Source organism: Diadema setosum, chromosome 4, assembly GCF_964275005.1.
Source record: "Diadema setosum chromosome 4, eeDiaSeto1, whole genome shotgun sequence".
NCBI lineage: Eukaryota > Metazoa > Echinodermata > Echinoidea > Diadematoida > Diadematidae > Diadema > Diadema setosum.
Genome location: NC_092688.1, coordinates 9,027,758 through 9,053,073, shown reverse-complemented (window position 1 = coordinate 9,053,073; position 25,316 = coordinate 9,027,758). Strand labels below are relative to the sequence as shown.

The 25,316-nt window shown below is 38.6% G+C and overlaps 1 protein-coding gene across 1 annotated transcript in view; it reads right to left on the bottom strand.

The window, feature by feature from the left end:
* Positions 1–3,049: 3,049 nt before the first annotated feature.
* Positions 3,050–25,316, bottom strand: part of LOC140226837 (leucine-zipper-like transcriptional regulator 1) — a 69,997-nt gene continuing 47,730 nt past the window's right edge. Inside the window, exons 14-20 of the mRNA XM_072307264.1 lie at positions 13,303–13,367; positions 12,769–12,885; positions 12,053–12,221; positions 11,269–11,453; positions 10,576–10,673; positions 4,338–4,524; positions 3,050–3,517 (exon numbers count right to left, since the gene is read on the bottom strand). Coding sequence (XP_072163365.1) covers positions 3,341–3,517; positions 4,338–4,524; positions 10,576–10,673; positions 11,269–11,453; positions 12,053–12,221; positions 12,769–12,885; positions 13,303–13,367 — 998 coding nt within the window. The 3' untranslated portion in view covers positions 3,050–3,340. The remainder of the gene's footprint in view (positions 3,518–4,337; positions 4,525–10,575; positions 10,674–11,268; positions 11,454–12,052; positions 12,222–12,768; positions 12,886–13,302; positions 13,368–25,316) is intronic.

Below are 25,316 nucleotides of genomic sequence, written 5' to 3'. Positions count from 1 at the left end.
TACGAAATAAAGCTGACATTGATCAGTGTAGTACGTTAATCAACTCTTAACATAAATTTCTCTTACTTTCAATACAGAAGTTGAGTTGCAGTAATGTCCGGATATCAATGCACAGAATGGTCTAGGAGGGGTTTTAGTACACTGTATTAACAATGAAAAATGACAACTGTAAATACACATTGTAGTAAACTTGCAAATGGGTCTAGTTTGTTGGCAAACAAAAACTGTACGCCTTTGTTTACTGCTCATTTGCTATGGTTAAAAAAGCTAAGAGTGCTGGGGACCATCTAGAACCCTACAGAATGACCAGAAGGGACTTAACGGTCTGCCCACATACATTTCCATACAATATCAATTATGTGTACTGTATAGTGGTAGTGGGGTAGCACTGGGGGTATGAGCGTTCTATAACAAGGTTCCATAACAATGGAAAAAAGATACAGGTGAGGTAACATGTGCATTCTACATGTACCACATAACAGTACAGTTGAACCTCTATTATCCGGCCTCCCTTTATCCGGATCTCTCTATTATCCGGACGCAATCTCGCCGTGATTTTTTAAATCTTTTTTTAATAATTACGGGAGGAAAGGGGGATTCCCAACGGATACATTTCTTAATAATTATTTAGGTAAATCATCCCAAGAATTTATAAAAGAAAATGATTTCATTCTTGCAAACACGAACCTCTATTTTGGGGTCTGTTACTGTGTGTAACAGTGAAAAGGTTGCAGTATACACATTACTACATGTGGTACTACAATGGGCTACATCAGTACATGTGTATGTATATGTAGACTCTACATGTATAAAGCATCGAGTCTCCCGTATCCGGCCAAATCCCTTATCCGGACGAGCCCCGGTCCCGACTTGTCCGGATACGAGAGGTTCAACTGTACATGTAAAACAAGTTGACATTGATACACACTTGTAATCAGGAGGAAAAATCAAGACAAAAATCCACAACTCTACAATCTCTCTGAAGCGACTGATTTTTAAATAAAGAGTGAACATGTTTTGTCGTTGGAATGCATTGGTGCATGCTGGTCCCATTATCACAAAAACATACTTATAAGAAATGAAAGTATTCTTGCTGACATTGCATTAAAAGGACAAGTACACCTTCATAGACATGTGGGTTGTGTGAATGCAGCAATATTAGTAGAACACATCAATGAGAGTTTGAGGAAAATCAGACAATCCGTTCAAAAGTTATGAATTTTTGAAGTTTCTGCTCAGTCACGGCTGGATGAGAAGACTACTATAGCTTGTGATGTCACATGTGTTCACGACATAAAGTATAAAGAAAATTCAACATATTTTCACTTTTACCCCATAACAAAAGAACACTCGACTTCTCTCTTTCAGAAGGCAGGGGTAATGATATTACCCTAACATACGTCAGCAGCAAGTCAAAGAAATGTGCACTTTATTAAAAAAGTAATGTTTTGTAAAATTCTCTTTTTATTTTCCTTATATCGTTTTATGCATGTGACATCATACACTGTAGTAGTCTTCTCATCCAGCAGTGATTGCGCAGATATTTTAAAAATATGCTTTGCTTCACTACACAGACAACTTTGCAATGTATTTATAGGTTCATCAGTTACCAGTCTCAGTTGTGCAATATTGGTCAGAATGAAATAAGTTTAGCATGGGATGTAAATAAACGTGTTACTTCACGCAAAATGGCTAGGATTCATTAAAGTAATGTTCTTGCTAAGCCCAGAGTTCATGAATAATGATGTTAGACTTGTAACAGTTGATATTGTCATTTGTCAAGGAATATAGGTACCAAATATTTTGTGCAAACTCACACTCAAGAGGATCAGTCTTGCCTATCACTTTTGAAAACTGGGCAATAAATCATGTCAGTGATGTACACGTATTTCAGTTTTATGTACATTGTATCTATAAATCAATCAGTGATGGACAAATACCGTACCGCCAGTTGAAATACTGTATACAGACCTCCCAACCTTTATGACTGAAAAAATAGGGATGGTTTGGCTCATAGGTAGGAAAGAAAGAGTAGTTGCCATAGGAGTGTGGAGTAAAATTATCCAGAAAAATAGGAAACTCCTATTGAAACAAGAGCTTGGAATGGTCAAAATCCATATTCATTTCTCCAAATTCAGAGTGGTTGGGAGGTCTGTGTATACGCCATAAATGTAATAGCGAGTCCAATTTTTCGTAAATCGGGACTTCCAAACAATTTTGTGAGTGGTTAAATTTGCAATTGTGGAGTATAGCACTGAGCGAAGAAATGTATGTATGCACGTCATATTCCTGGTACAATCAGAGTTTAAATTTTTGCATATTCTAAAATTTGTGAATAACACCTGATTTGCGAAACTCACAGAAATAAAAAACCTTGCAAGCTATTCTGCGTATACTGCATAATTTCCTCAACACATTGTAGAAAACAGAGAATATTAAGCATGTGTTCATAATGATAAAACTATTGCACAATACAATGATAGTGTCTTTGCATAAAACTTTGCACTGAGCTCCAAACAGTAATGTCACCTATGTATGCAACATTTTCAGCCAAACAATAATAACAACCATGCAAATAAGTTTTACACAAAAACACAGAACAATGCCAATACATCTTGTGTATTGAAATAATACAAATAGGGAATAGAGCTATATTGCACAGCTGTAAAGAACGCACATCATGAGCTGGGATAGACAAAATGTGAGCATGACAAGGTTGTGACCTTAACCCAAGAAAAAATATTGATATCATGTGCAGGTTGACAGTGACAAAAGGGAAATAATTTTTACCATCTAATGATTTGCCACAAACTAATGCTAGTTTTTGAGTGCAGCTCACGTTCATCTTGTGCACAAATTCCAGTTCTATACCACAATCAGGATTCACAGGATAATCAAACATCAGGGTAAAGTTAAATCAGTTTCTCTGAACTGAAGCATCTTAACAGGTGTTGCATCTATGCATTGATGTCAATAAATGCTGGAGAGTGGACTCTTGTCATGAAGAACAATGATATCACAAATTCATGTAATAACAAAGTATTCTTCCACAAACACAAGTTTCCTTGAAATCTCCTGTTTTTCAAACCCTGGTTCAATGAAAGTTTGCAATAACAAAAAGATTTCACACAGGACTTTGTTAAAACATGAGCTCTTCATACACAAATGACATCCCTAAAACACGCTGTATGGAATAGTGATGACCAAGGCCCATCAGATACATCGTCATACCAACAGGATAATTCTCAGAGGCAAACTGACTGAACATCCAGTGGTGGGATGAAACATCTTTCTGGAGTTGTCTCGCCATTGAGCCGACTCGCACTCCGGATGTCTGTAGTCACCAGCCTTCCATGGCGTAGCGTTCCGACCTGGATCCGCCCCACGAGCCCTGGTCCTGGGGGGAGAGGTCCTGGCCCAGGTGGACCTTGAGCTCCGACATGCGGCGGGCAAGGGAGGTGATGATCTCATGGAGGAGCTCCTTGCTCAGCAGACGCATCTTGGGATTTTGGGCCACCTGGGAAGGGAAACAATGATGTTGGAAGATGATGTCTTTTACCAAAAGTTGGTTTTGGCAGTGTTTGCACTACAAATTCCATTGGCCCTGAATCACCCCAGTAATCCTATTAATACCAAGTGCCCACTTGTACACCTAGGTCAAAAGATATATTGTGACCACCACTCTGTCACAGGATGTACACACTGGGCAAGAGTGGCTGCACTCGAAAACCCTCTCTGGTACACATTGATAGTGAGTTTGCAGCCCTTCCTACTCTGCAATGGTAATAGAGAACAGCAGATTACTCAAGCAATGAGATGTGAATCTCGCATGGGTATACAGGTATATTATAAATATATATATATATAAATATAAACATAGATATAAATTCAGAGCACTTCATACTCTGCAATGGTAACAGAGAATCACAAAAGAAATGAGATGCAGAGACTTCAAAGCTGTCATGTTCAACCTTGAAGAATACCCTTTCTTTCAGGAATCTCTATCTCTGTATGTTTTTTGACAGCAGATGATGACAATGTTTTCGTTCCAGGATGACCTTCTACAGGGCACTGTCACTATTACAGCCCCAGCATGGCAAGTTACCTATGTTTACACCATGGTGAAGAGATACCATTTGTATGTAAAGCACCCTGTTGAAGGATAAGCACAATGTTGCACTACTCTGGACTCAACAAGGAAGAACTTATTCATCCAGGGCAGTCTCCTTGGTAACATAACTTCCCATGAAGTATGGAAATTTCACAAGTTTGCTGCTGAAAGTGAGAAAGGCCAAAGAATGAGGGGGGGGGGGGGGGGACAAGGGGAATTGACTGACCTTTGGGAAGTTTCTGACGATGATCTCCAGGGCGTGGTCCTTCATGTCCTTGGCCCCGACCCGGTCAGCAGCGTCCAGGATCTGCACCACATTCTGGACCGAGATGTTGACCTCTAGGTTCTCCTTGCAGAAGGCCTGGATGCGATTGTTGGTGAAACCAAAGAAGTCCGGGGCACAGAAAAGGTAGCTGGGTGTGGCGGAAGAGACAGAGTTAAGGAGAGGAAATTTCTCGCCCAGAAGAAACTGCAGGACAAGCCCTCCATGTATACACAGTATTGCAGGGCCTATATGCAGTGTTTTTATTTTTGTGAATTGTGTGGCGCTCCGTCGGAATGAGTCAAAAGTCGCAAAAAATGAAATCGTAGTTATGCCTATATGTGAATTCTACAGACTCTAAGCTTTACACTGATATGTAATACAACTCATTTCGACATCCCTATAGATCATAAAAACGAATATTAACCACGTTTGTTATGTCAGTTGATTTTCTAAATAACGGAGAAAATCGCTCTCAAAGTTCAGGCTATGTTCAAGCTCACACCTGTTTCTTTCACGGGACGAAACAATACAACTGTCCTGCTTAGCGACGGCGTTTACGCTCCATCGCACGCACTACCGTATAAGGCGATAGCTTGGGTATGTAAGATAATCAACCAATCGCAGGACAGGTCTATCATTAACGATTCTGACCAATACGGCAGCCCGAATGTAAACTTCGGCGCGTTTGTGTCCGTCCCGCTGCCGCCGCATGAATGAGTCGGTATGCGTTGTGTGTCGGCTGCGTTGTGGTTTGCCGCAATTTTTTAACTCACAAACAATAGGAAACAGTAGAAAGAAAAGAAGGCACGCAATGCGTCTTAAGAGAAGTGTCTTTTGGCGAGGGCGTTGATCGCTTCCATTCTCCTCCCAGGTTGTTGTCAATGGAAACTAAAGAGGATGCGTTTAGCAAGTACCAATACCTAAATAGAACCTGAGAGCCTATTGTAGGCGGGCACGCAATGCGTCTTACGAGAAGCGTCTTTTAGCGAGGGCGTTCATCGCTTCCATTCTCCTCCCATGTTGTTGTCAATGGAAACTAAAGAGGATGCGTTTAGCAAGTACCAATACCTATTAAATAGAACCTGAAAACCTATTCTAGGCGGGGGTTCAAAACGCAGCATCGGTAGAAAAAGTCAATGAAGTTGATTAACGATAGTCGTCTTTTGAGATCGTGTTCTTTGCGTGTACTTAAAACCCTCAAATTACGCACATGGTCGTAATGTTGCAGAGCATCAAAAACTGCTTTCGCGTCTGATCTGCTGCAGCTGTATACAGCCGTAACATTATGAATTCCCGCCATATTAAAGGCACATTTCCTTTATAGGCGTTGCGTGCACAGTAATTATCGCTTATCACGCTTGCCAATGCTGCACATATTATACGTATCAGAAGCAAAGGTTGATGTAGGCTTGACAGCTTCACGTTGGGTTTACAATGATTGTATTATAAATATACTTCTTATTCTCAGTCACTTTTCTAATAGCATAGCATATAAAAAACCATTAACTTGTAGCTTAAGCTGAATTATTATTTTTTACATCACATTTGCAGTTACAATCTTTCTGCGTTTGAGAAGTGGATCATAAATAATAATACTGAACAATATTCGGAATTAAAACTTAGGCCTTCTTCACTTCGTTTTGTATTCACAAACCTTACCAGAAAAAAATGATTGCTTGATTACTTTCGGGTAACGGAACTCCGGAAAGGAACCGCATTTAATTTTCTTGTTAACGAACCTAAGCTAATAGCGAACCGTATTTCATTGTATGATTAACGAACCTTCAGAATAATCAATTATATTACCCCCCCCCCCCTCGGGAAAAAAAAAAAGCATTTCAATGTCATGCGTTGTCAATAGTGATAAAAGGCCCGTTTTTATTTCGTAGTGTGTCTCAGTACTCCTGTTTTTATTTCTAAGCATGTGCTTCTCTTAATGATTGCGATTGATGTTCAACTATTTCTTTCACGCAAGCTTGAACAGGAAGAAGCTAAAATTCAGGCAAGGAGACGAGTTTTCTTCCATGAGATGCAATCATTAAGACACATCTATTCACGAAAGTTGTGTGATTGCTTATGTGCTAAAGAATTGTGTCCATTACATGAATCAGACACTGTGGCAAAACGGTTGAAATCTACTGAAAGTCGAACTTCGTTTTTTTTTTTTTTTTCATTTCAATTTTAAGCGGGGATAGACTAGAAATTAGTTTGTCTATACTGGCAGGAGACATTACAGTTTTCCAGTACATGCTCCGCATTTAAACAGTCGCCATATTTTCGTGGTCAGAATCAGATAGTGGACACGTGATATAATTATTATACAAATGAAAATACAAAACAACGAACACGCCATATGTACAAACATTATGAACTTCAATGAAATAAACTTACCTGTGATATTCTGTATAAAAAAAACAAGCACGCCGATTAAATAATTCAATATAATTAATAGAGCACACAGCGATATCATGCATGGCAGATCAAATCAAGTTCAATTGGTGAGAAAGCTAAATGAAGTTAAAAAGTTGACTTATTTTCGTTTCTCTTTCAATTCATGAAAACAGAATTACATTGTATATCTATTGAAGAGGATTTTCTCTGTTGCGAACGATCGCCATATATAGCACTGTTAGTCTTCTGCGCAAATCCGAATCCCTAAATACTTTAATTTTTGCTTGATAATGTAATAACCCTGCTTATAATTTCATAAAGAACTCGCAAATTCAAAGTTTCAAACCATATACTAAAACATTATATTGTATACGGTGTATTTCAAAAAACATTTTGAATGCGTTGCGTGTTAGCATGTTAATAGCACCAATCTGCCTTTTATTTTCCGTACGTAAAGCGCACAGAAACGTAACCAAATGTTACAAAATACAGTGAAATGCATTGTACGGCGTGGTACTATCATTAGAAGTATATCCCATTCCTTTTTACTTTTATTTGCTTGAACCAAACCATGTGTCATTTTCGTAGCGACATCACTGGGAATTAAAATGTGTTAAGATAATCGTTACTAATTTATTTTGCGCTACTGTTATAGCATTTACATTTTCCAACTTTTATTGACATGCAGTACTATGTTACTGTATTGTTACGATTACAAATGTTGGTTATGAATTCGAAAGGCTGGTTTATTAATCGGACTACAAAGGTAATAGCTGTTTTGAAAGTAGTTCGATACAAGTTCAAAACGCAATCGAAGTCATTGTCATAGGGGGAACTGATAGCTCTAGAAAACTTGTTTAGGCTAGTAAAGATTGCCGTATAGGCAATCTTTGTAGAAAGTTTTGACTTAGGCCATCTTTTGAGTATTTTGAGAAATTATATAAAGAATTATTTGTTTTGATTATGTCAAGAATTACTTTGAACTATGAGAACGAAAAGGCGCGGTTACCCAAACAATGTCGTAGTTCGATTAGACATGATGGGTAAAGTGAATTCATGACTTGACTAATCCATACTGAATTGATGATCACTTCTGTAAACCATCAGTTATGTCTTGTAATCGTAGTCAAAATTCTTTTGAGCGATGAGACGAAAACCAACAAACAAAATAATGCCGTGTATCATCGCTCGAGATTCCAACATTTGGCGTCACCCGACCAACAATAAGTGGCAAATCAAATGGAATATTATGTTGTGGGATAGCAGACTGTGTTATGATTTTTAAATGTTTCGAGCAATTGTTTAAAAAAAAAAGAGAAAATGAGGCAAAGTTCAAGAAATTAGAAAAAAGCACGTGAATGCTGGCGATCATGTTTGATAATCAAAGTAAGAGATTACAATCGGCCGTGCGGATGTATATGATTGCCTTATTTACATGTCTGATTTCTGTAAACTATGTGATATTTAAATTTAAGTTCCCTTCCCTCCGTGATAAAAGTTTTGTTGGGTTTTCGCTATAGGCATTTATTAGGAAACGCTGTAAAAACGATGACAAATGCCTACTATACATCAAGAGATGACCTATACATACATGAAACACAAAAATTCTCTACGTTCTGATATAAATCAACTGCTTGTTTGTTTGTTTTGAATTACCATGGTCTTTGTCGGGGGAAAGATGAAGAAAAGTAGTAGAGTGTATCACTCTCAAATCCGGATGATTGCGATAAGTGTGTATCCCCGCCCTTTCTATACAGGTAAACGATTTAAGCTTGGTATGCTATTATAAAAGCCTGCATGTGTCACGCGGAAGAACTGATTCCGTGATCACTTTTAACCTTTCATAAAATTCACGTTTTAAGATGGTAACGATAGCTTGTAGGAGATAGAGTAAGTTAGCGTCCCTGACTGTGGTTCTGAACACAAAAGGAGACTGAAAAATTCCTTTACAAATTAGCAGACATAATGCCGATCCTCCAACACTGTTGCTCCATTCCGTCACTGATTCTGCCATCAATGGCGAAGAAAGAATACTGGTTGCGTGATTATCCACCCTTTGATAGCAGGAAGTTTACCTTTCATTGTTTAAGGCTTCGTTGATGCGGGGTTTACTCGGATACAAGGCGTGAACATTGCCGTCCGAGTTCTTTCATTCGAAATTCCTCAGAATACGCAATTCAATGGGCAATTAGCGCTGCTACTTGGCAAAGCTGTTAGCCGACCCAATTCTTTGCAGACTTGACCTCTCACATGTCAGCTACACGCAATACACGGCAAACAGCTATCATTACAAACATTCTGATTAAAAAGCAAAACAAAATGAAGACGCACACTTTTGAGTAGCAACACAGCTTTCTGTCCCTTTCTCAAATAGGTCCTACTTCTAAAAAAATACACAGATGACAAGAGTCAGAATATCCTCCAAAGGGAACACGAGCTATCTGGGCATTAATAATGTTTGTCTTCCGATTTCTCTCCATGCCGTCACGGCCCAAACCATCATAAGAAATAAGGCAATACGTTTTATTAACCAGGGAAATAATGGTACGCATTACATACATTTGGCGAATTATCACACAAATTGTCGACTTTATAAAAACGAGTATAATTGACAACTTAGGCCCTACTATCTCCAGAGATGAACTTTAAACAGCAAGTCACATACCAGGGAACGAAAGTTATGATTATTTGAATAAATTAATTAATGAGGCCAATTAACCGTTGTAAAAGTACACACACGCATTAAAAGGTTTCAAGTTCGATATGTGATCATTGTATTAGCTCATAGATAAAGTATCATACATTTTGCGTGATCGTTCGTTGGAATTATTTTTTTCAGTGTGATTTGTGCGTCATGTCAATCACCACTTCATGAAATGGAGTGCATGTATCAAACGAAACTCGCTGATCATGCAATCAATAGCCTTGGTCAGCTCACTATTATTGCGTAATTCTATAGCCCTCGCCGCTTGGCCGCCGACGCCGCCGCGCGCACCATGCATTGTTTTGTCTTCAATGGGGTCAAGAGCAATGCCTCATTAGCATACACCCTAGCAACGGAGGCGGAGTCTCGATCTGGCAAGAACAATAGGTGCGAGACGCAACGCAAAGGCGAGCGTTCGAAAAAAATGTAACCGAAAAAATTGTCTCAGAAAAACTGTGATTTGGGACACTTGTACTCATTTTTACACGCTGAAATTTTCTGTACAAACAGATAAAACATAAAGGAATCAAAATCCGTCATAAAAAAATTTCGACCCGACCAGTGCTTCCCCTTCATTTTCGGCTCATTACGGGAAAACTCCCCGTGCGACTTATGACTCATTTTGTCGGAGCGCCACACAATTTAGGTGCATCGACCAAAATTCACTAACTATCAACTAGTAAAAATATTGCCTCCTGTAAGACAAGTGTGTTGAGTGTTGTCTCTCAGGTAGGACATTGCTAATTTTCCTCTCACAAAGGGATAATACTTCATTCTCATCCCATCACTGTGGTTCTCAATCATACATGTAACCACTTGCGAAATTGTTGTAAAGTTCTAATTCATGAAATATGTAAGCGTATGCCGTAGCTGAAAAAGTCGAGTGCTCCATACAGCTTTTCTGAGTACCATATCTAGTTCATCATATTTACTGCTTCTACACAATAGGCAACTTGATCAATAAGTGATAACAATGAGGTTTATGACAATGGATGACTGTAATAATATTCAGTGATGACGGACGTAATGATGACAGTGTCACCGGTAGTAATGCTGATGACTTCTGTTGCACACAATGGTCTGATTTGGCAAGCCAAAGGATACAGTGAATCTTCAGCTGGCATGGAGACGGCACCATGGTAGATATATCTCAACAGGGAATCAAAGGCCTGCCTGGATGGAATGGTCTCTCCTATCGTCACCTGGTTTGGTTAGAGATAAAAGAAACATAAGCGTTTGCCATCTATGGGATAAAGAGCAAGTAAGATTCAACTGTCATCTGCACAACTCTTTATATAGTTTGATGACTAAAAGGCAATATTCATAATTCCAGTGAGATTGATTCACGAACGAATAAAGATCTGAACGATACGAAGACATTCAAATCACTTGCATCACATGAATCCCATAAAGGGGATAATAATGTCGAAGGATTTTCAGAAATGCCACATACAAAAAAATGCACTATTAAAATAGACTATAATCTGAATTGGTTTATGAGAACCAAAAACAAATTTGATTCCATTCATACAGCCTCATGATATTTAAGTAGAGTGGCCTCTGAGGTTCTTATTTGTTTGTGGTATACGCACGTTCTTAAGGAGGACAGTAATATAATCAAAACTGTAACATTACAAGGTAGCCATTTCTACAAGTCTAGAGGAGCACTGCATTAAAAACATTCTGCCTACAATTGTACACAACACACAACAATCACACTCAGGACATCCTGTGAAAGAGTCAACACCATTATCCACAGTGCCGGGGTGCTACCCCCGGATACCCTAAACAACTCACATTGACACAGTTGTTCTCCGGCATAAAGGACCTGAACATGGCCTCAAAGTAGGAGCTCCTGGCGGCCAGGATGGGCTTGTGGGCGGGGATGGGTGTGCCATCCAGCATCAGGGTGATGCAGGAGTACTCCTTGCCTGTCTTGCTCTTCAGGAACACCTCCATGTCATGCTCCAGGGTCGTCATGGCTGAGGGGCGGTGTGAAGGGAAAAGCATCACATGACTATATTTGCACTGACAGATTCAACTTCCTCTTTGTGCTGATACAGTGGAACCTTGTTGTAAAGCGGCAGGACATAACAAACACCCTCTTAAAATGAGGCAATTTTGCATGTCCCAGCTTCTTATATTTCTTTGTTGCCATACCCTGATATAGTGAAAATGACAAGGTAATTTTCATGATTTTAGGATTCCTTGTTATTAAAAAAAATTCCCTGCATCAAAGAGGGAGCATCTCTCCCCTCTAAACATAGATAACTCCACTTAGTTGCTACAACTTTTACTGTAATTTGACACAAAGCAGAAATATACTGTAAATCTGTCAGCCCTCATATTGAAAAAAACAAGAAATAAAAAAATCATATAGACATACAATGACAAACATACTGAAAAATTAAGAATACTCAAATTTACTACAAACAAAAATAAGAAAACATAATGCGATTCACTTTTACTTCCTCCTGCAAATCCAGAGCAAGCTACCTGCTTTAGGCTCCTCTATGTAAGTTGAAAGACCTCCCTGGCACCTAATTCCTAAGTCCTCTGGCAATTGAGTTCTAAAACTTACAGGGCCTGTCAAACTCTGGCATCTTCTCGTGCTGGTAGGGTCTTCCAGCCGCTAACTGCCTCCGTCTCACCACCTCTACCATCAGGGGCTGGGCAAGCTGCTCAAACTCCTTGCTCATTACGATGCCATTATAATTACTCTCCTTCACCACAAAGTTCAGACAGAACTCCTGCAGATGAAAAATGAAAATTAAAAAAGTAAACAAGACAGACAAAAATGGTTATCAAGACGAACATATCATTGCATAGAGTCACTTGAATATTCTTGCCTTTTACTCCTTCTCCTTCATACAACAGTAACAAAAGAATAAATCTTGACACAAGATCCTTTGTCCAATTTCCTACAGCTCAGAAAACTCGATAATTTCTTTAAATAGTCGGGTATTAGAGTTGAAGTTAGCATACAAAGTTTGTGCATCACACAAAATCATCATAAATGCACGGATATGCATGTGTGCAAATGTGTTGTACGTGCGTGTGTGTGTGTCCAATCCATCCAATCTGAAAAGAATATTCTCTTTTTCATGATTACTTGATATAATGCAAGTTAAGAGAACTCGAATCATTTAAAAACTTTGGGCAATTTCAAGGAAGTGAGTACAGACAATCGACTGTCAACTGAAACATCTTAACATGTCTTGAAGCACTCTAAAGAATAGTTTTTATGATTCATCTCATTATGATATAAAGATGGCAGCATGAACCTGATCTCCTCACCTTGATGAAATCCAGCTGCAGTCTGTCCGAATACTGGAGGACTTGCAGGACATTGCAGTGACCGATGGAGACCCAGAGAAAGTGGACACACATGTACTCCAGCTTCCGCAGAGAAAACTGTGAATGGGCAAGTGATGGTGAGAGAAGCAATGACATGTATCAATGTATTGTCCAATTCTTAGATCATACTCACATCATGCTCAAATGTAACAAAAGTTTACAATGACAAAATTGTAAACCAATCAAATCTTAACAAGAAAAGAAAATTTCACTCAAGGAAGAGTAGATGGGTTAAAAAGAATGTACAAATGATGCAGTTTTGGGCAGCATCAATACACTCGGAAGATATAGCAATGTGCATCATATTCACACAGATGAATCAATTAAGATCATTTTTATTAGTGCAGTAAACTACCACTAAAGAGATTTTATGATACCAGCGATAATAAGAAAATCAAAATGATGCACTGCCACGACTCGTTATGCATAAAAGAGTTCTTTCCAATACAAAACGGACTCAAAGTTAGATCCTACCTGCACTGATAACCTGTAGACATCCATGAGAAGCAAAAGGAAGTCAGTATTCCTGTCATCAAAACCTGCAGGAAACAGAAATCACACCAAAGTTTACACTTTTCAATCTCATTTACAAAGAATTTGACAAAGGCTAAGCAAACAAACCGCTTCATATCAGCACAATAGACAGAAGTGACAATATCAGTATTTAGCTTAGGCACCACAGAAAAACCTGATAGAGAGATATCTTCGTCGCGACGATGTCGCATTGTGCACGTTTGATGATTTGCATATGAACAGGCGTCACGTGCATATGAATAAGCAACCGTGCATATGAATACACGTACTTTCTATTCATACCTTTGTTTATTCGTCCCGACGATAAGCGACGATAGAGAAAGGATTCCCTTTCACTAATCGTCGCTCTTCGTCCCGACTTACTAGCTATTTTCAAAGTTCGGCTTCTATTGTGCCTTGCGTTTCTTTTTGTTAAGAACGTCGCATATCGTTCCCGACGAATCATTGTTCAACCGTCGGGAAACGTCCTGACTATATGGCTTCGTTTCAATGCCGTTCGTGTTCAAGTTTATGTTTTGTTCAGCTTTACTTGTCACAGCATAAAGCCCGTTATCCGTGTGATCTAAAACGTCGCATATCGTCCCGACGAATTACCATTACTGGCATAACAGGCTGACTTTCCGTCTTTTGTGCAAATGGTAGTTACGGCGATGTGAAAGGAGACTTGACCGCAGTCGATAGACATTGAATTTGTATTATCTTGTCTTTACGCGTAGGAAACACGGCGGAGAGATTTTGTCCGGTTTACAAACGAAAACTTGACCATCGTTGCAAAACTTATTTGATGGTCGCCGTTCGTTGTCAAACTCCGACAACTTCTGTCATATTTTTTGCTGTAGAATACATTGATTTTTTTTTTTGGTATTTGACACAACATTGAATCAAATATTTGTATTTTAACAACGTGTTTACCTATTTATTCTGTTGCGGCATTTACTTCCACTGGTCGTTGGCCTTCGCGTGGTTGTAATCATTGTTAACATTTATGTCGTCTTGTAAAATTTTAGAGCGGGCGGAGAGATTCTGTCCAGCGTTCAAACGGGAATTCGACTGCAGAACTTGTTTCAGCTGTCAATCCCTGCTGACTGTTCTCATTGTTTGTTATGCTAAAAAAGGGATATTGATTTCATGTTGTCAACATACCAAAAAATGTCAGCTGCATTCGCCTTTTGACCTTACTGTAAAGGCGGATTTTTTTTTCACCCACTTTGCGCAACCAGAAACTAGCGCAAAAAGAAAATTATGCGAATGTTTTCACTTGCCATTATGTTTCAGGAGATGATGTCTTGGTTTCGGTAAAATACGAAACTCTCTTTCACGGCCGAGTGCGAAGAATTGGTCACTAAGATGGTTGATGGTATAGCTACGACGACTTGTAAGGAAACTTGACTGTTATCGAATTAATTGTTAAGCTTCAGGTGGAGAGATTTTGTCCGACTTCCAAACGGGAACTAGACTAACATTCTTATACTTATTTCAGCTGGTTGTCTTTCTTTGTTAAACTCCGTTGACTTCTGTCATTTTTGTAGCTGCATAGAATACATTGATTTCTGTGTTCTTTGACACATCATTGAATCAGTGTGTATTTTAATACCAGGTTTACCTTTTTACTTTGTTGCGGCATTTACTTCCGTCCAGCTTTCGAACGGGAATTCGACTGAAGAACTTGTTTCAGCTGTCCATCCCGCTTTTGTCGATCCCTGTTAACTGTTCTTATTGTTTGTTATTCTTAGAAAAAGAAACAAAACAAAGAAAAAAATTGATTTCATGTTGTCAACATACCATAGAATGTCATCTGCGTTCGCCTTTTAACTTTACTGTAAAGGCGGATTTTTTTTTTTCGCCCACTTTCCGCAACCAGAAACTAGCACCAAAGGAAAATTATGCAAATGTTTTCACTTGCCATTATGTTTCGGGAGATGATGTCTTAATTTCGGGAACACACACACACACATACAAAATAAACCACACACATACACACACACACACACACGGAACTCTTTTTTTCACGGCCGAGTGCGAAGAATTGGTCGCTATAAGCCCCTTTTACACTTTCACGGATTGCATCACGGATGACCACGGATCGTCGGTCCGAGGTCATCCGTACTATTTCCGGCATGACCGTGTTGACTTCGTGAAGTCATCTGACATCATCCTTGATCATCCGGCATGTCCGCCGAAAAAAAAAAAGTGAGCTTGCTTAATTTTTCATCCCGGACATTACGGATGGAAATCAATACAAACTCTTCCTTGTCGGCACCATCTACTCCGTGTTGCATCCGTATTCCTTTCTTGTAGGCACCGGCTACTCCGTGTTGCCTCCGTGAAGACATCGGAAAGTCCGTATTAGCATCGGCTCCATCCGGGATGAAAAATTCGTGTATATTTTTTTCCAATACAAGCTCAGAAAGTCAATGAAATTTGCTCACATCTTCACCCATCAGGACAGCCAATCGACTCCTCTAGTAGGTTTATATCGCATGAGAATCTTCAGTGACCCACACACATCTTCTTGTTTTGTTTTTTTTTTTTTGGGGGGGGGGGGTTGATTTGTCTTAGTTTGTTTTGCTTTGTTTATGTTGTTATGTTCCCGCAAAATCAGATTTTGCAACAAAGAGATATGCCTTTATGATGTCGACAAGCAGATGCGTATGTAATCTGCTGTAGATTTTCTGGTGTGCTTGTTACATATTACTTAGCTCTGGAAGCATGTCGCCCAAGAATGATAAAGTATCTTAAGAAAAAGCAAATGTAATGTGTCAACTTTTTTGGGATATCCGCGTAAACACCGCGAAGGGACCCAGTTGCATCCGTGCTCTTCCTTGATATCCGTGTTAGCTCCGTATCGTTTCCGCTGTGGTCCGCGTTCATTCCTTGTCTGTCCGTGTAGGCACCGTACGTGTCCTTGTAGCTACCGTACTTGTCCGTGTAGACAACCAGTTGGGACTGCATTCACACCGGCATTGAAAGGAAAATCGATATTTTGCATGCCGGAACACCACGGATGACGATCCGTGGTCATTCGTGAAGCAATCCGTGAAAGTGTAAAAAGGGGCTTGTGATGATATTAAAAGATGGTAGCTACGAGTTGTAAGGAAACTTGACTGTTATTGATATAATATTGTTTGGCATCAGGTGGTGAGATTTTGTCCGACTTCCAAACGGGAACTAGACTATCATTCTAATACTTATTTCAGCTGGTCGTCGTTCTTTGTCAAACTCCGTTAACTTCTGTCATTTTTGTTGCTGTAGAATACATTGATATTTGTGTTCTTTGACACACCATTGAATCAAATCTTTGTATTTTAACACCGGGTTTACCTTTTTATTCTGTTGCGGCATTTACTTTAACTGGTCGTCGGCCTTCGTGATGGTTGTAATATAATTGCTAAAATCTATGTCGTCCTGTAATACTTAAGAGCTGGAGGAGAGATTCTGTCCAGCTTTCAAACGGGAATTCGACTGCAGAACTTGTTTCAGCTGTCCTTTTCCGGCTGAGTGCGAAGAAATGGTCGCCAAGAAGGTTGATGGTAGCTACGACAAGTTGTAAAGAAACTTGACTATTATTGATATAACAATACATTGTTAAGCTTCAGGTGGAGAGATTTCTCCGATTTCCAATGGTTTGTTTCATTTAACATATTAAAGATATTTTCTTTCAGTTACATGCATTCTTTCAAATGTTGGGGTAAGTTTACAATTATGAATGAGTATCTTATGCTTTGAATTGCACCATGTGCCCATTTCTATGCAAGAGCCAAATTTTCCTTTTCTTGAACTTGTTGGACACCTCAGTGTCTATATAGAATAGTCATTTCAGGCTAGAGAGGCGCATCAAGTTTGAACTTTGTGTTTGATAGGCTATTGTCATCTTAAAGACGACTTATAATGTCGCTCAAATCGAATGAATGGAGCAAGCCCTCTTACGATGCATGCTCGGATCTACAAAGACTTTATGGTCTAGTGCTCCGACATACCCAACAAAGAGACGGGACGAAAAGCATCGGTGTCTGTTTTCTCTGTTCTGTCCTTACCCTTTCCTCTATTCTTCTATCATCCCTCCTCTTCCATGATGTCCTCGCCTATCATATATTATAGGCTAACACTAGAGGCGCCTGCCCCCGGGAAAGGCCGAGACCTCACCGGCGTCGGCGGGCGGGTCCTCTACCTGCTTGCCGACGGGAACGGCGTAACCCTGCATGTCGGTGCAGGAGTATAGGCAGGCGATATCTTTTCTTAAAACGTGTCCCCTTTCTTTCTCTGTAAATATCTCGTTTGTAAATATTGATACACACACACACACACACACACATATATATATATATATATATATATATATAATAATAATAATAATAATTATTATTATTATTATTATTATTATTATTATTATTATTATTATTATTATTATTATTATTATTATTATTATTATCATTATTATTAGATTTTGTAAATAATTAGAAGTAGTGTAGGTTTTTATAATTGAATTTAAGTGTATATTTAAATTGAATATATTCTTTGGAGTAAATTGCCCACCCGGCACACCCGCCAGAGAGCTCCACAAAACTAAAAGAACAACAACAACTACATCGGTGGTACACAGGATGTGGTTGCTTAGGCGATGCTTTCTATTGTCGGGATGGGGATGATGATGTAGGCGACGCTTTCTATTGTCCGGATGGGGATGAAGAAGGTTCTTTTATAACGTGAAACGTTCAGCGTAGCAAACTTAATCTCCTGAAAGTAGATAGCGGCAGTCCAATCAAAAAGAAACTGCCGCGTACTGTTGACGTGCTTGTACATTATACGAAAAAGCTATTCTTGCTTGTTGTGATGACTACACGTTGGCATAGCGGTACTCACACTGTTGCTGATCACTTGATGATCTGACAATTAACCTACATGTTGCATAATATTTCAAATGGGCCATTGGAAGTTTGACGGAAATTTGTATACATTGCTAACCATTCTCCTTTCGTCCGTGTATATGAATTCGTCAACATAGAATGAAATTTGAAGATTTGGCGCCTAATATATTTGAACCGAATTTTGGAATATGCTTCAGGTTCTCTTCCTGCAGATGTTAATCCCACAATGTCGATCAAATTATACGACAGTTAATCTTTCTGAAGCGGTGGACACACAAAATTGTCATGTCAGTGATCATCCTAAGAATGATGTGTAAAGAAGACGAAGTTTAACCTTGCCTTTGGTTTTGTATTGTTTTACCGCTTAAGTTGCAACATGCGAACACAAGGTTTTACTGTAAAACGAGGAATAATTGCGTGCATGATAATTTTGCAAATTTCCCGAGAACCAAGAGATTAACATGCGAGTGGAAGTTCTTGCCTACACTATATGCATTGAATGCCAGCGACAATAAGCATAATTATTTATTCCACGGATACTTTAATGATATTAAGAATCGCAAATCTTCAGTATTGCAGGGATGAGCCATAAAAATCAAGCATAATCATGACTGTTTTATGCCAAATAACATTGTTTTTTTGTTTTTTTTATTTTTATTTTTTTTTTGTTATTTTTTTTTTTTTTTTTTTTTTTTTTTTTTTGGGGGGGGGGGGGGGGCGAGGGCGCCGTGGCACGGTGGATATTTAAGCTTCACGACTCCCAGTCGAAGGACCCGAGTTCAATTCCCTCCCCGCAGCGATTACGTCCTATTCCGTCCTATAGCAACTCTATATAGGGCAATAATGTCAGGCGGGCCCTCTGATAGCTAGAGCACTGATAGCATTGAAGAGGCTACTCTAAATAGAGAATACTTCTTTTGCAATTATCATCATTATTATCGTTATTGTTATTGTTATGATTATTGCGTTGTTTTTTGTTTTTTTGTTTTTGTTTGTTTGTTTGTTGTTTTTTTTTGGGGGGGGGGCTACTATTGCTACAATATCATTAGTCTTGCATGAATGCGGTTAGGATATGTTCTACCTCCTATCTCTTTGTAACATTCATCTATCATCTTCACAACAAATTTCAAGACATCATTATGTTTCTGTCATGTACTACTGTAAAAGTGGATATTTTCGCGCGACTAATTTTTCGCGTTTGGCCGGGTAAGAAGAGATTCGCGTGTTTTTAATTCCGCGGAATAAAGACATCACGCACAGGAACATACAGCAAGCAAAAAATATTCACGTGCTTTTATTTTCACGCTAGTTTCTGGTTTCGCGGAAATTTCAACACAGCGAAAATTTCCACTTTTACAGGTAGTCATAGGGATATTCATTTCACTTTGAAATACTGCGATAGTAATTGACATAATCAGACAATGATTATTTTTTTTTTAGTATGACAGGAAGGGCTCATCGTGAATCCAAAACCCAAAGAGAAGTGCGATTTGAAATGGCTGAGATATAGGTGCCCGCCTTTTACAAGGATCGCTATGTTTCACTTTGTTTCTGGATATCTCTACCATTTCAGAACCGATCTTCACCAAATGAAATTTGATTTCCTGTCAGAATTGTATGCTCTTTAATATTTCTTTCTTTTCAAAGTACGTTGTATCTGTAAAAAGGCTAATAGCTGAATCCTCATCTCAACCAATTATACTATTTCATGCTTAACACCAGTCCTTGAATATACTTCTCTGCCCCTCGAAAAAAAAAAAGCGGACAGTTTATCAGCATGTAGCACATTGATTTGATGAAACTGCAATACTGAGGCTGTACTTTTTTACATGTTTAGATTAGTTTCTTTTTGATAGCAGCGGAATAGTGTGCAATGAAAGCCGACTTATGGATGTTATCATAATACGTTATCGAGTCTTGTACGATACACTGTTACCTGTAATCTTTAATTATAATTTTGCGATTTTCGTCTTTTACGTTAACTTTCAGTATATATATTATGTATCAAAATGGACATGCGCCATTTTAGATGTTATATAGAGTTATTCTTGACAACGGTTTGTTACATTAAACATATTCAAAGTGCTTTTTTTTCAGTACCATGCATTCTATCAAATGTCTAGTAAGTTTACAACTAAGAATTAGTATGCTTAGAATTGCACCATTTGCCCATTTTTATGCAAGAGCCAAATTTCCCTCTTTTTGTACGCGGTGGACACCTCAGTGTCTATATAGAATATGAGAATGATAGTTATTTCAGGCTAGAGGGGCGCATCAATTTTGAACTTTGTGTTTGAAAGGCTATTGTCATCTTAAAGACGACTAATGATGTCGCTCAAATCGACTGGAGCAAGCCCTCTTATGATTCATGCTCGGATCTATAAAGACTTTATGGTCTAGACATTCCCAGTAGTATACGCGAAAGAGACGGGACGAAAAGCATCGGTGGTACACAGGATGTGGTTGCTTAGGCGACGCTTTCTATTGTCAGGATGGGGATGAAGAAGGTTCTTTTATTATGTGAAACGTTAAGCGCGTGGCCATCTTAATCTCCTGAAAGTAGCTAGTATTAGGAGTCCATTCAAAAAGAAACTACCGCGTACCATTGAATTGTATATCAGAGAAGCTTACAACCTGTTTCTTTTCTCGGACGAAACGCTATAGCAGTCCTGCTTAGCGACGGCGTTCACGCTCCATCTCACGCACTACCATGAGAAGGAATAGCGATACCACGCATGATACATGAAAACATGTTTAAAAGGCGAGAAAACTAATGAAATTTAAAGTTGACTTCTCCTTCCTCTTTCAATGAAAACAGAATAATTGAATAGATCTATTGAAGCGGATTGTCACTGCTGCGAACGATCGCCATAGCATCGTTAGTCTTGCGAGCAAATCAAAATCCTAATACTTTTATTTTTGCCTGATAATATGAGTAGTAACCCTTTAAAGGACTCGCAAATTCGACGTTTCAAACAGTATAGTAAAACAATGATATGTATTTCAAAAACATTTGGATGCGTTGGGTGTTAGCATTTAATAGCATCCATCTGCATTTTATTTTCCGTCCGTATTGCACACAGAAACGCAAGCAAACATTATACTGTGAATACGCTGTAAAGCATCGTATCATTATTAAAAGTGTATTCATTCTTCTTTTATTTTCAGCCTGCTTGAAGTAGTAGTCAAACCATGTGATCAGTCAGGCAGCCAATGTATAAAGATAGTCGTTACTCAATATTCGTTTGATTTGTTACTGTGTGGTTACGATTACGAACGTTGGTTATGAGTCCGAAACACTCGTTCATATCGAACTACATGTGTAAAGATCAAAGCTGTTTCGATAGTATAGCTCGGAACGAGTTCAAAACGCAATCGAAATCATCAGAATGCTATCATAGGCGGAAATTATAGCTGTGGAAAACTTGTATTAAATATAGGTCAATAAAGATTGCCATATCCAATCTCCGTAAAAAGTTTTGATTCATGCCATCTTCTGAGCATTTTGAGATATTTTGCTTGTGTTTTGATTATGTTACGATTTAGGTTTGAACTATGAAAATTGAAAGGTGTGGTTACCTCAACGATGTCGCAGTTCCATTAACCATGATGGGTAAAGGGAACTCATGACTTTATAAGACTAATCCTTGCTAAATTGAAGATCAATTCTTTAAACCATCACTTATGTCTTGTAAATAGATACGTCTGTAATCATAACCAAAATGCCTTAGGAGACAAAAATCATCAAACGTTTATAAGCGTCATCCGACAAATTTACAATAGTGTAGACAATGCGAATGTATGATTGCCCCATTTGCATGTAGCTGTAAGCTATCTTTACGTTGAAGTTAACTTCCCACCTTGAGAAAAAGAAAAAAAAAAGAAGTCGGGTTTTCGCTAGAGGTACTTATTAGGAAACGGTATAAAAACAATTGTCTACTATACATCAAGAGATAACCTGTACAAACATGAAACACACGCATATTCTGTTCGTTATATGCATGGATCTGTTTATTTGTCTTTTTCTCCATCCTTTACAAGTAACTTTCAATACGCAGTAGTTCAAAGGATGTTTTGATATACAGGAAGGTAAACGAGTAATTGCTGTTCGATCACCGCGATCCCCTGACTTTCAGCTAGAGCCGCGTTGGCCAGCACGCAATGCTAAATCCCTCTAACCAAAGATTCTACGGAACAGTATTACCCAGTGATGAAAAAAAAAAATCCAACAAATCTTTATTTCCCGTTTTTTGTTGTTGTTTTTTCTGTCTCAAACACTGTCATTTCTCGTTGAAAAGTTATCTTTCGACATTATTGCAATAGTCGGGTAACGGGAAAACAAAACGTAAGGATTTTGTGTTTGATTCCGCACATATTCTCTGTTATTTTACATATGTAGAGAAAGAACGAAAGAAAGAAAGAAAGAAAGAAAGAAAGAAAGAAAGAAAGAAAGAAAGAAAGAAAGAAAGAAAGAAAGAAAATGATCCCATACTCGTCTAAGGAAGTTTAAGCTTTTCACGCTGCAACCTAGTAGGTGACGTCTATTCGGTGCACATGGCGCTCTCTCAAAATGAGTACTATGTCGCACGTGGAGTTTTCCTGTAATGAGCCAGATGAAGGGGATGCACTACTCGGGTCAAATAGGGAAGTTATTTTATGACGGATAATGATTCCTTGGTGTTTTATTTATCTGTTCAGAAAATTTTGGTGTGAAAAAATTAGTAAAAGTGTCCCAAATCACGGTTGCTTTGAGACATTTTTGTTTTCCGTTACAATTTTTTTTTCCAACCATCGACTTTACGGTGCGCTTTGCACCTATTGTTCTTGCCCGATCGTAGCCTTTTGTCAAGGCCCTCTCGCTGTAATGGGCAAGCGAAGCGAGCCCAGCCGACCGCGCCAGCGCGCAACCCCACTCAGCTACATTTGGGCTTTCTTCACCATACAGCGAGAGGGCCTTGACAAAAGGTTAGCCCGATCGAGGCTCCGCTTCCGTTGTAGAGCATAAGATGCTAATGAGCATTGCTCTTGACCCCATTGAAGACAAAAGGCATAGAGCGTGCGGCGGCGAGGGCTTTAGAATTGCGCAATACTGATGAGCTGAGCAAGACTCTGATCGGCGATATACACGCACCACATTTCATGAAGTGGTGATTGGCATGACGCACAATGGCGTTCGAAAAGTGTAGACACAAAGTACGATATGTATATATATATAATTATATATATGTATTATATATATACTCAGTATATATATATATATATATATATATATATATATATATATCGTACTTTATATTTATATATATATATATATATATATATATATATATGTATATGTATATAGGCCTATATATATATATATATATATATATATATATATATATATATGTATAAAGTACACTTTTACTAATTTTTTCACACTGAAATTTTCTGAACAGATAAATAAAACACCAAGGAATCATTATCCGTCATAAACTAACTTCCCTATTTGACCCGAGTAGTGCATCCCCTTCATCTGGCTCATTACAGGAAAACTCCACGTGCGACATAGTACTCATTTTGAGAGAGCGCCATGTGCACCGAATAGACGTCACCTACTAGGTTGCAGCGTGAAAAGCTTAAACTTCTTTAGACGAGTATGGGATCATTTTCTTTCCTTCTTTCTTTCTTTCTTTCTTTCTTTCTTTCTTTCTTTCTTTCTTTCTTTCTTTCGTTCTTTCTCTACATATGTAAAATAACAGAGAATATGTGCGGAATCAAACACAAAATCCTTACGTTTTGTTTTCCCGTTACCCGACTATTGCAATAATGTCGAAAGATAACTTTTCAACGAGAAATGACAGTGTTTGAGACAGAAAAAACAACAACAAAAAACGGGAAATAAAGATTTGTTGGATTTTTTTTTTTCATCACTGGGTAATACTGTTCCGTAGAATCTTTGGTTAGAGGGATTTAGCATTGCGTGCTGGCCAACGCGGCTCTAGCTGAAAGTCAGGGGATCGCGGTGATCGAACAGCAATTACTCGTTTACCTTCCTGTATATCAAAACATCCTTTGAACTACTGCGTATTGAAAGTTACTTGTAAAGGATGGAGAAAAAGACAGTTTGTTTTGAACAAAACAAGCACAAGTGTGATGATGGCACAATACCAATATACACACTGTCTCGAATAAAGAGAATCAGGCGCTAGTGTGGGGCCTATTTTCATACCCATGGGGACTTATCAAATTAAACAATGTACCAACTTGCACCAAAATGACGAGAACGCTAAATATAGAATTTCCGATCACCTTCGTAAATTTGAACCGAACCCGTTATCGCGAATTACGGCAAATTGCATGGAATCGATCAAAACAACTCGTGACTAGCTGTTCGATCTGAAATTGAAATTATAGCCTCCTACACTCTTAAAAAGAAAAGGGTAAATCAACATTTAAAAGGGCTGAGGAGTGACAGCGTTTTTAAGGTAATGTTGCATTCATCCTATCTATCCAGCTGAATCCAACGTTAGATGTGCTAGATACAGCTAGAAAAAGGGTGAATACAACATTTTGAAAACGCTGTCACTCCTCGCCCCTTTTAAAACGCTGTTTTATACCCTTTTCTTTTTAAGAGCGTAATGCTACGTATTTTGGTTGAGCAACCGCCTCGACAGACCAACGGACATTATGCGCAATATGTAATCATACAGCCAACTTCACTTTCAGATTGTGTACGTGGCGGTCGTCGCAAAGCGAATAACTTTGGAGCTGTATTTGTTTATTTATTTATCTATCTTTTTATGGCATTCAGTTACACATATATACCATCCATTCAATCCTAGATTGGAACTACTTTCTCGATGTTTTCCTCTCTATCTGTCTTTCGGTATATGCAATGCTGAATTTCGTGTAGGATATTATTTTCTGCTATTACTTTTCGAACAAGAATCCGCCTTAGGGCTGGGTTCCACTGCCGATCAAATCTGCTTGTTATGATCTATAGTCCGACAGAGTGTTAAAAAATATCGTGTATAGGAGGAAGCCAAAACCAATGTCGATCAAGGGAGATCGATCACATCCAGATCGATTCCGATCGCGTCCTTGTCG